Raw genomic sequence first — 13,714 nt, 5'->3', positions numbered from 1 at the left:
CGGGACATGGTGACATATGTCTGTACTGTCAGCTACTCGGGAGGCTGAGGTGGGAGGATTGCTTGAACTCAGGTCAAGGCTGCAGTGAGTTATGACAGACGGTCCCCCAGCCTGGGTGACAGAGCGGGACTCCCATCACCACAAAAAATTTTTTTTTTTTTTTTTTTTTTTTGAGACAGAGTCTCGTTCTGTCACCCAGGCTGGAGTACAGTGGCGAGATCTCAACTCACTGCAACCTCTACTCCCGGGTTCAGGCCATTCTGCTGCCTCAGCCTCCCTGGGAGTACAGGCGCTCACCACCACGCCCAGCTAATTTTTTATATTTTTAGTGAAGATGGGGTTTTACCGTGTTAGCTAGGATGGTCTCGATCTCCTGACCTCGTGATCCACCCGCCTCGGCTTCCCAAAGTGCTGGGATTACAGGTGTGAACCACCACGCCCGGCCAAAAAGAAACTTTTTTTTTGAAATGAAGTCTTGCTCTGTCACCCAGGCTGGGGTGCAGTGGCGCGACCTCGGCTCACTGCAACTCCGTCTCCCGGGTTCAAGTGATTCTCCTGCCTCAGCCTCTTGAGTAGCTGGGATTACGGGCGCCCGCCACCATGTCTAGCTACATGTGTGTGTGTGTGTGTGTGTGTTTAGTAGGCATAGGTTTTCACCATGTTGGCCAGGCTGGTCTCGAACTCCTGACCTCAGGTGACTCCCCCCACTTTGTCCTCCCAAAGTGCTGGGATTACCGGTGTGAACCACAATGCACAGCCACAAAAAAAAAAAAAAAAAAAAAAAGTTTTAAAACATTAGCTGAGCATGCTGACACATGTGTGTAGTCCCAGCTGCTCGGGAGGCTGAGGTGGGGGGATGGCTTCAGCCCCGGAAGGCAAGGCTGCAGTGAGCTGTGACTGCCCCCCTGCATACCAGCCTGGGTCTCCGAGTGAGATCTTGTCTCAAAAAAATATGTAAGCAGATAGATACCGCTGGGCGCAGTGGCTCACGCCTGTAATCCAAGCACTTTGCGAGGCTGAGGTAGGTGGATCACCTGAGGTCGGGAGTTTGAGACCAGCCTGACCAACATGGTGAAAACCTCTCTACAAGAAGAAAAAAAAATGCAAATATTAGCCGGGTGTGCTGGCTCACGCCTGTAATCCCAGCTCTTTGGGAAGCTGAGGCAGGCAGATCATGAGGTCAGGAGTTCAAGATCAGCCTGGCTAACACGGTGAAACCTTATCTATACTAAAAAGACAAAAAATTAGCCGGGCATGATGGCGCATGCCTGTAATCCCAGCAATTCAGGAGGCTGAGGCGGGAGAATTGCTGGAACCCGGGAGGCGGAGGTTGCAGTGAGCCGAGATCGCGCCATTGCACTCCAGCCTGCGGCATGAGAGCAAGACTCCGTCTCAAGAAAAAGAGAGAGAGAGAAAGAGAGAAAGACACAGAGGGAGAGAGAAAAGGGTGGAGGCCCCATGAGCAGCTGAGCCTGTGGGGAGTCCCGTTTCAACCCTCAGGAAATGAGGCTCCCGGCCCGGGCTCTGTTAAGGTCATCAAGCGTTTTCTCTCTATTTGAGTAATTGTCACTGCAGCTGCAACGTTCAACTCTGAGTCCAGGAACGGAGCCTGAGCAGCTGCGAGATTCCCTCAGGGCCAGCTCGTGTAACTGTGGAAATATGATGCGTGGCCTTTGCTGGACCCCTGGAGCTTGGGGTTCCTGCAGCCCCACCTGCTCCAGGGAGCAGCCTGGATACTCGGGAGACACGTGGTGTGAAGGCTTTGAGCTGGGATGCTGTGTGCTGTGTCTGTGCACGGGCACGGGTGCCTGTGTAGAAACACATAGATTAGCCACAGCTGATCCTTGAATAGCATGGATTTAAACTGCAGGGTCCACGGATGCGTGGATTTCCCTCCGTCTTGGCCAACCCTGAGATGGCAGGACCCACTCCCGCTTCCTCCTCCGCAGGCTCCTCAATGGGAAGATGACGAGAATGAAGATGTTTGAGGCTGGGCGCGGTGGCTCACAGCACTTTGGGAGGCTGAGGCGGGTGGATCACGAGGTCAGGAGTCTGAGACCAGCCTGGCCAACATGGTGAAACCCTGTCTCTACTAAAAATACAAAAATTGCCTGGACGTGGTGGCACATGCCTGTAATCCCAGCTACTCAGGAGGCTGAGGCTTGAGAATCGCTGAACCCGGAAGGCACAGGATGTGGTGAGCTGGACTCCACTGCACTCCAGCCTGGGAGACACAGAGCGAGACTCCATCTCAAAAATAAATAAAAGAGCTTTGCAATGACCCACTTCAGCTTCATGAATACTACATAAACTTTCTCTTCCTTAGGATTTTTATTTTTTCGCATTCGGAGTCTCACGCTGTTGCCCAGGCTGCAGTGTGCTGGCGTGATCTCGGCTCACTGCAGTCCTCATCTCCGCCTCCCGGGTTCCAGAGATCCTCCTGCCTCAGCCTCCCGAGTAGCTGGGACTAGAGGCACTTGCCGTCACACCTGGCTAATTTTTTTTAATAGACACGGCATTTTGCCACGTCAGCCAGGCTGGTCTTGAACTCCTGACCTCGGGTGATGCAGCCACCTTGACCTCTGGAAGTGACGTTGAGTGTGCGCCTGGCTGGCTGAGATGAACATTTAACTCAGCAGACTTTGGGGTTTTTTTTTTTTTTTTTGAGACAGACTGTCACTCTTTCGCCGAGGCTGCATTGCACCGGCACGGTCACAAGTCTCCGCAGCCTCAAACTCCCGAGCTGGAGCCATTCTCCCACCTCGGCCTCCCTACGTGGGGGGATGACAGGCGTATATTGGCCTACTTTAGTTTTAAATTTTTTTAATTTTTAATTTTTGACACGGAGTCTCTCACTCTTTCACCCAGGCTAGAGTGCAGTGGCGCGATCTCGGCTCAGTGCAGCCTCCGCCTCCCAGGTTCAAGGGATTCTCCTGCCTCAGCCTCCTGAGTAGCTGAGATTACAGGCTCCTGCCACCACGCCAGGCTAATTTTGTATTTTTAGTAGAGATGGGGTTTCATCATTTTGGCCAGGCTGGTCTCGAACTCTTGACCTCAGCTGATCTGCCCGCCTCAGCCTCCCAAAGTGCTGGATGACACCGCGCCCGGCCTCCTGTGGAAACTTGAACCAGAAACGCGACGTGCTAACGCAAAAGTGAAGCTGATGAGTGTTGCTCACCTGGCTTGCAGCTCTGGGAGACCCTGCTGAGTATCTTGTGGACTTTGTCTTCCGGCCAGTCATGGAGGACCTGGCACAGGACGTACAGGTCTGCGGGGGGGAGGGGATCCCGGAAAAAGTCACCTGGTTTAAAGATATAACATGACGCGTGCATCAGGCATGGGAAAAGCAGTCCTCCATTTTTTTTTTTTTTTTTTTTTGAGACGGAGTCTTGCTCTGTCACCAGGCTGGAGTGCAGTGGTGCGTTCTCGGCTCACTGCAACCTCCGCCTCCCGGGTTCAAGCAATTCTCCTGCGTCAGCCTACCGAGTAGCTGGGACTACAGGCGCCCACCACGTAACCCGGCTAACTTCTATGTTGACCAGGATGGTCTCGATCTCTTGACCTTGTGATCCACCCGCCCTGGCCTCACAAAGTGCTGGGATTACAGGCGCGAGCCATAAAGCCATCGTCCCGTGACAGATGCTGGGACGGCCACCCTTGTCCTAAATCAGACAAGGAGAAGAGACGGGCGTGGGTGGGAATGGGTGTGCCCGAGGCATATCCCCTTGGTGACTTGAACAGAGCGCCATCAAGAGCTGGTTAGTGATGTTCCACCTGTGTGATTTGATTCCGGCAGGGAAAAGGTCAGCCATGGTGGCTCACCCCTGTAACCTCAGCAGTTTGGGAGCCTGAGGTGGGCGGATAGTCCGAGGTCAGGTGTTCGAGACCAGCCTGGGCAACGTGGCGAAACCCCACGTCTAATTGCTACTAAAAATACAAGTTAGCCGGGCGTGCTGGCGGGCGCCTGTAATTCTAACTATTTGGGAAGCTGAGGCAGAATAGTCGCTTGAACCTGGGAGACGGAGGTTGCAGGGAGCCGAGATTGCACAACTGCACTCCAGCCTAGCTGACAAAAAAAAAAATAAAGAGGCAGGAAATTCAGGGGCATCACCCGGGCCAGGCAGGCAGGGTCAGGACAAAGCGGGTTCTCCCTCTGCCGGGGGCAGTCAGGTCTTCGCTGGCAGTTCCCCGATCCAGGCGCCCGGGGAGGGCTGCCTGCAGGGGCTGTATGTAGCTACACACCGCTCTGTAATTGAAATCAAAAGGTGGTCTGCTGTAGTGCAGTGAACCGTCTCCCCTTAAAAGATACATTCCAGGCCGGGTGCGGTGGCTCATGCCTGTCATCCCAGCACTTTGGGAGGCCGAGGCGGGTGGATCACCTGAGCTCAGGGGATCGACACCAGCCTGGCCAACGCGGTGAAACCCCGTCTCTACTGAAAAAGCAAATCTTCGCTGGGCGTGGTGGTGTGCGCTGTCATCCCACCTACTCGGGAGGCTGAGGCAAGGAGGGTCACGTGCACCCAGGAAGTGGAGCTTGCAATGAGCTGAGACAGCGGCACTGCACTCCAGCCTGGGAGACAGAGGGAGACCCCATCTCAAAATCAAAAAGAAAACAAAACAAAATAGCTGGGTGCGGTGGCTCGCACCTGTAATCCCCATACTTTCAGACGCTGAGCTGGTGGATCACCTGCGGTCAGGAGTTCGAGACCAGCCTGGCCAACATGGTGAAACCCCATGTCTACTAAAAATACAAAAATTACCTGAGTGTGGTGCGGGCGCCTGTAGTCCCAGCTACTCCGGAGGCTGAGGCGGGAGAATCACTCGAACCCGGGAGGTGGAGCTTGCAGTGAGCCGAGATTGCGCCCCTGCACTCCAGCCTGGGCAACAGAGCAAGACTCTGTCTCAAAAAATAAAATAAAAAACTTTAGCATTTCTGTTTCTCCTGCAGGACGAGCTGTAGGGTGATTGTGTTGTGTGTTTATTTTTGTGTGTGTATATTTTTTGAGATGGAGTTTCACTCGTCACCCAGGCTGGAGTGCAGTGGCGAGATCTCTGCTCACTGCAACCTCCACCTCTCAGGTTCAAGCGATTGTCCAGCCTCAGCCTCCCGAGTAGCTGGGACTACAGGCTTCTGCCACCACATCCGGCTAATTTTTCTATTTTTAGTAGAGATGGGGTTTCACCATGTTGCCCAGGCTGGTCTTGAACTCCTGACCTCAGGTGATCCACCTGCCTTGGCCTCCCAAAGTGCTGGGATGACAGCTGTGAGCCATGGCACCCTGCCAATTGTGTTTCTTTAAAAACCTTGAGGGGAAGAGGGGCATGGAGGTGCCCAGCACGTCTGCCCGCAGGCCTGGCCGTCGTCGGATGCTGCTGAGTTACGGCAGGTGAGGCGTCTCCTCTCAATCCGTGCAGGCATCTGTGGCCGCCACCTGGAAGTTTTCTTCTCAGTCTAACCTGGGGCCGTCCTGTTGCAGCTCTTGCGTGGCTTCCTTCTGTGGCCTCGGTGCCGTGGACGCCCGTGGTCACGGAGGTCAGCTGTTCCCCATCTCCGATCCCTCCCAACTACCTGCACCCAGGATGGCTTCACACAGCCGCCCACCTGGTGGTTCTTTTGTCTGTATTTTGTAGTTATTATTATTACTATTTCCTTCTTTATTTGAGATGGAGTTTCGCTTTTGTCGCCCAGGCTGGAGTGCAGTGGTCTGATCTCGGCTCACTGCGACCTCCGCCTCCCTCCTGGCTTCAAGTGATTCCCCTGCTTCAGCCTCCCGAGTCGCTGGGATTACAGGCGCCCGCCTCCACACCCGGCTAAGTTTTTCGTACTTTTTTTTTTAAGATGGGGTTTCACCAAGTCGGTCAGGCTGCTGTTGAACTCCCGACCTCAGGTGATCCGCCCACCTTGGCCTCCGAAGTGCTTGGATTACAGGTGTAAGCCACCGCACCCGGCCGAGTTTTTGGTATTTTTACTAGAGATGGGGTTTCTCCATGTTGGCCAGGCTGGTCTCGAACTCTCAACCTCAGGTGATCCGCCTGCCTCGGCCTCCCAAAGTGCTGGGATTACACGCGTGAGCCACCACGCTCGGCCATGTCTACGGGTTTAGAGATGCCCTCGTGTCTGTATGTACTCACACACACACAGACGCAGACACACAGACACACAGCACAGCAGTCACATACACAAGGACACACACACAGCATGCACACAGACGCAGACAGGCACACACACACAGCACAGCAGTCACATACACACACACATCATGCACACAGACGCAGACACACACACAGCACAGCAGTCACAGACACACACTCACAGACACACACCATGCACACAGACGCAGACAGGCACACACACACAGAGCACAGCAGTCACAGACACACACCATGCACACAGACGCAGACAGGCACACACACAGCGCAGCAGTCACATACACACACAAATCATGCACACAGACGCAGACAGGCACACACACACAGCGCAGGAGTCACAGACACACACTCACAGACACACACCATGCACACAGACGCAGACACACAGACACAGGATAGCAGTCACATATACAAGGACACACACACACCATGCACACAGACGCAGACAGGCACACACAGACAGTGGAGGAGTCACATACACACACACCATGCACACACAGACAGGCACACACACACAACGCAGCACATACACAGACACACACCATGCACACAGACGCAGACACACAGACACACAGCACAGCAGTCACATACACAAGGACACACACACACCATGCACACAGACGCAGACAGGCACACACACACAGCGCAGTAGTCACATACACACACACCATGCACACACAGACAGGCACACACACACACAACGCAGCACATACACAGACACCCACAGACACACACCATGCACACAGACGCAGACACACAGACACACAGCACAGCAGTCACATACACAAGGACACACACCATGCACACAGACGCAGACAGGCACACACACACAGCGCAGCAGTCACATACACACAGACACCATGCACACAGAGGCAGACACACACAGCGCAGCAGTCACACACACACATCATGCACATAGATGCAGACACACACACACAGCGCAGCAGTCACAGACACACACTCACAGACACACCATGCACACAGATGCAGAAAGGCACACACACAGCGCAGCAGTCACATACACACACGCCATGCACACACACAGACACACACACACAATGCAGCATACACAGACACCCACAGACACACACCATGCACACAGACGCAGACACACAGACACACAGCACAGCAGTCACATACACAAGGACACACACCATGCACACAGACGCAGACAGGCACACACACAGCACAGCAGTCACAGACACACACACACCATGCACACACACAGACAGGCACACACAAACAACGCAGCACATACACAGACACCCACAGACACACACCATGCACACAGACGCAGACACACAGACACACAGGATAGCAGTCACATATACAAGGACACACACACACCATGCACACAGACGCAGACAGGCACACACAGACAGTGGAGGAGTCACATACACACACACCATGCACACACAGACAGGCACACACACACAACGCAGCACATACACAGACACACACCATGCACACAGACGCAGACACACAGACACACAGCACAGCAGTCACATACACAAGGACACACACACACCATGCACACAGACGCAGACAGGCACACACACACAGCGCAGTAGTCACATACACACACACCATGCACACACAGACAGGCACACACACACACAACGCAGCACATACACAGACACCCACAGACACACACCATGCACACAGACGCAGACACACAGACACACAGCACAGCAGTCACATACACAAGGACACACACACACCATGCACACAGACGCAGACAGGCACACACACACAGCGCAGCAGTCACATACACACAGACACCATGCACACAGAGGCAGACACACACAGCGCAGCAGTCACACACACACATCATGCACATAGATGCAGACACACACACACAGCGCAGCAGTCACAGACACACACTCACAGACACACCATGCACACAGATGCAGAAAGGCACACACACAGCGCAGCAGTCACATACACACACGCCATGCACACACACAGACACACACACACAATGCAGCATACACAGACACCCACAGACACACACCATGCACACAGACGCAGACACACAGACACACAGCACAGCAGTCACATACACAAGGACACACACCATGCACACAGACGCAGACAGGCACACACACACAGCGCAGCAGTCACATACACACAGACACCATGCACACAGAGGCAGACACACACAGCGCAGCAGTCACACACACACATCATGCACATAGATGCAGACACACACACACAGCGCAGCAGTCACAGACACACACTCACAGACACACACCATGCACACAGATGCAGAAAGGCACACACACAGCGCAGCAGTCACATACACACACACCATGCACACACACAGACACACACACACAATGCAGCATACACAGACACCCACAGACACACACCATGCACACAGACGCAGACACACAGACACACAGCACAGCAGTCACATACACAAGGACACATACACACCATGCACACAGATGCAGACACACACACAGACACAGCGCAGCAGTCACAGACACACACACACCATGCACACAGACGCAGACCGGCACACACATACAGTGCAGCAGTCACATACACACACACACCATGCACACAGACGCAGACAGGCACACACACACAGCGCAGCAGTCACAGACACACACTCACAGACACACCATGCACACAGACACAGACCGGCACACACACACAGTGCAGCAGTCATATACACACACACACCATGGACACAGATGCAGACACACACACAGGCACACACACACAGCACAGCAGTCACAGACACACACACACCATGCACAGAGATGCAGACAGGCACACACACACAGCACAGCAGTCACATACACACACACACCATGCACACAGACGCAGACAGACACACACACACAGCACAGCAGTCACATACACAAACAAATCATGCACACAGACGCAGACAGGCACACACACACAGCACAGCAGTCACATACACACACACACCATGCACACAGACGCAGACACACACTCACAGACACACACCATGCACACAGACGCAGACAGGCACACACACACAGCACAGCAGTCACATACACAAATCATGCAAACAGACGCAGACAGGCACACACACACAGCACAGCAGTCACATACACACACACACCATGCACACAGACGCAGACACACACACAGTGCAGCAGTCACAGACTCACACAGACACACACCATGCACACAGACGCAGACAGGCACACACACACGAGCGCAGCAGTCACATACTCACATACACCATGCACACAGACGCAGACAGACACACACACACACAGCACAGCAGTCACATACACCCACAAACCATGCACACACACAGGCACACACACACAATGCAGCACATACACAGACACCCACAGACACACACCATGCACACAGACGCAGACACACAGACACACAGCACAGCAGTCACATACACAAGGACACACACCATGCACACAGACGCAGACAGGCACACACACAGCACAGCAGTCACATACACACACACACCATGCACATAGACGCAGACACACACACAGGCACACACACAGCACAGCAGTCACAGACACACAACATGCACAGAGATGCAGACAGGCACACACACACAGCACAGCAGTCACATACACACACACACCATGCACACAGACGCAGACAGGCGCACACAGGCAGCGCAGCAGTCACATACACACACGCACCATGCACACAGATGCAGACACACACAAAGGCACACACAAACAGCACAGCAGTCATAGACACACACACACCATGCACAGAGATGCAGACAGACACACACACACAGTGCAGCAGTCACGCACACACACCATGCACACAGATGCAGACACACACACAGACACAGCGCAGCAGTCACAGACACACACTCACACACACCATGCACACAGACGCAGACCAGCACACACACACAGCGCAGCAGTCACATACACACACACACACCATGCACACAGATGCAGGCACACACACAGGCACACACAGACAGCGCAGCAGTCACAGACACACACTCACACACACCATGCGTACAGATGCAGACAGGCACACACACCATGCACACAGAGGCAGACACACACACAGACACAGAGCAGCAGTCACAGACACACACACACCATGCAGACGCAGAGAGGCACACACACACAGCGCAGCAGTCACATACACACACACACATGCACACAGACGCATACAGGCACAGAGACACAGCACAGCAGTCACATACACACACACACCATGCACAGAGATGCAGACACACACACAGGCACACACACACAGCACAGCAGTCACAGACACACACACACCATGCACAGAGATGCAGACAGGCACACACACAGCACAGAAGTCACAGACACACACACACCATGCACACAGATGCAGACAGGCACACACACAGCACAGCAGTCACAGACACACACACGCCATGCACACAGATGCAGACAGGCACACACACACAGCACAGCAGTCACAGACACACACACACCATGCACACAGATGCAGACACACACACAGGCACACACACAGCACAGCAGTCACAGACACACACACCATGGACACAGACGCAGAGAGGCACACACACAGCACAGCAGTCACAGACACACACACACCATGCACACAGATGCAGACAGGCACACACACAGCACAGCAGTCACAGACACACACACACCATGCACACAGATGCAGACAGGCACACACACACAGCACAGCAGTCACAGACACACACACCATGCACACAGATGCAGACACACACACACAGGCACACACACAGCACAGCAGTCACAGACACTCACACCATGCACACAGACGCAGACAGGCACACACACACAGCACAGCAGTCACATACACACACACACCATGCACACAGACGCAGACACACACACAGCGCAGCAGTCACAGACACACACTCACAGACACACACCATGCACACAGACGCAGACAGGCATATACACAGCACAGCAGTCACATACACACACAAATCATGCACACAGACGCAGACAGGCACACACACACAGCACAGCAGTCACATACACACACACACCACGCACACAGACGCAGACAGACACAAAGCGCAGCAGTCACATACACACACACACCATGCACACAGACGCAGACACACACACAGCGCAGCAGTCACAGACACACACTCACAGACACACACCATGCACACAGACGCAGACACACACACAGCACAGCAGTCACATACACAAGGACACACACCATGCACACAGACACAGACAGGCACACACACAGAGCACAGCAGTCACATACACACACACACCATGCACACAGATGCAGACACACACACAGGCACACACACACAGCGCAGGAGTCATAGACACACACTCACAGACACATACCATGCACACAGACGCAGACAGGCACACACACACAGCGCAGCAGTCACATACACACACACACCATGCACACACACAGGCACACACACACAACGCAGCACATACACAGACACACACCATGCACACAGACGCAGACACACAGACACACAGGATAGCAGTCACATATACAAGGACACACACACACCATGCACACAGACGCAGACAGGCACACACAGACAGTGGAGGAGTCACATACACACACACCATGCACACACAGACAGGCACACACACACAACGCAGCACATACACAGACACACACCATGCACACAGACGCAGACACACAGACACACAGCACAGCAGTCACATACACAAGGACACACACACACCATGCACACAGACGCAGACAGGCACACACACACAGCGCAGCAGTCACATACACACAGACACCATGCACACAGAGGCAGACACACACAGCGCAGCAGTCACACACACACATCATGCACATAGATGCAGACACACACACACAGCGCAGCAGTCACAGACACACACTCACAGACACACACCATGCACACAGATGCAGAAAGGCACACACACAGCGCAGCAGTCACATACACACACGCCATGCACACACACAGACACACACACACAATGCAGCATACACAGACACCCACAGACACACACCATGCACACAGACGCAGACACACAGACACACAGCACAGCAGTCACATACACAAGGACACATACACACCATGCACACAGATGCAGACACACACACAGACACAGCGCAGCAGTCACAGACACACACACACCATGCACACAGACGCAGACAGGCACACAGCGCAGCAGTCACATACGCACACACACCATGCACACAGACGCACACAGGCACACAAAGCACAGCAGTCACATACACACACACACCATGCACACAGAGGCAGACCGGCACACACACACAGCACAGCAGTCACATACACAAGGACACACACACACCATGCACACAGATGCAGACACACACACAGACACAGCGCAGCAGTCACAGACACACACACACCATGCACACAGACACAGACAGGCACACAGCGCAGCAGTCACATACACACACACACCACGCACACAGATGCAGGCACACACACAGGCACACACAGACAGCGCAGCAGTCACAGACACACACTCACACACACCATGCGTACAGATGCAGACAGGCACACACACCATGCACACAGAGGCAGACACACACAGACACAGCGCAGCAGTCACAGACACACACACACCATGCAGACGCAGAGAGGCACACACACAGCGCAGCAGTCACATACACACACACACATGCACACAGACGCATACAGGCACAGAGACACAGCACAGCAGTCACATACACACACACACCATGCACAGAGATGCAGACACACACACAGGCACACACACACAGCACAGCAGTCACAGACACACACACACCATGCACAGAGATGCAGACAGGCACACACACACAGCACAGCAGTCACAGACACACACACACCATGCACACAGATGCAGACAGGCACACACGCAGCACAGCAGTCACAGACACACACACACCATGCACACAGATGCAGACAGGCACACACACACAGCACAGCAGCCACAGACACACACTCACAGACACACACCATGCACACAGACGCAGACAGGCACACACAGCACAGCAGTCACATACACACACACAGCAAGCACACAGACGCAGAGAGGCACACACACAGCGCAGCAGTCACATACACACACACACATGCACACAGATGCATACAGGCACAGAGACACAGCACAGCAGTCACATACACACACACCATGCACAGAGATGCAGACACACACACAGGCACACACACACAGCACAGCAGTCACAGACACACACACACCATGCACAGAGATGCAGACAGGCACACACACACAGCACAGCAGTCACAGACACACACACACCATGCACACAGATGCAGACAGGCACACACACAGCACAGCAGTCACAGACACACACACGCCATGCACACAGATGCAGACAGGCACACACACACAGCACAGCAGCCACAGACACACACACACCATGCACACAGATGCAGACACACACACAGGCACACACATAGCACAGCAGTCACAGACACTCACACACACCATGCACACAGACGCAGACAGGCACACACACACAGCACAGCAGTCACATACACACACACACCATGCACACAGACGCAAACACACACACAGCGCAGCAGTCACAGACACACACTCACAGACACACACCATGC

The 13,714-nt window shown here is 53.9% G+C and overlaps 1 protein-coding gene across 3 annotated transcripts in view; it reads right to left on the bottom strand.

The window, feature by feature from the left end:
• Window positions 1-13,714, bottom strand: part of ASMTL (acetylserotonin O-methyltransferase like) — a 64,478-nt gene that overhangs the window by 1,526 nt on the left and 49,238 nt on the right. For all 3 annotated transcript variants that reach the window (XM_064370940.1, XM_064370941.1, XM_064370942.1), the window contains one exon: window positions 3,179-3,301. In XM_064370940.1, the coding sequence (XP_064227010.1) occupies window positions 3,179-3,301 (123 nt within the window). The remainder of the gene's footprint in view (window positions 1-3,178; window positions 3,302-13,714) is intronic.

Source organism: Aotus nancymaae, unplaced genomic scaffold (genome assembly GCF_030222135.1).
Source record: "Aotus nancymaae isolate 86718 unplaced genomic scaffold, 86718_ANA_hifiasm-v0.15.2.pri h1tg000111l, whole genome shotgun sequence".
NCBI lineage: Eukaryota > Metazoa > Chordata > Mammalia > Primates > Aotidae > Aotus > Aotus nancymaae.
Note: the sequence above shows the minus strand (reverse complement) of the source record. Positions and strands in the feature narration are given on the sequence as shown.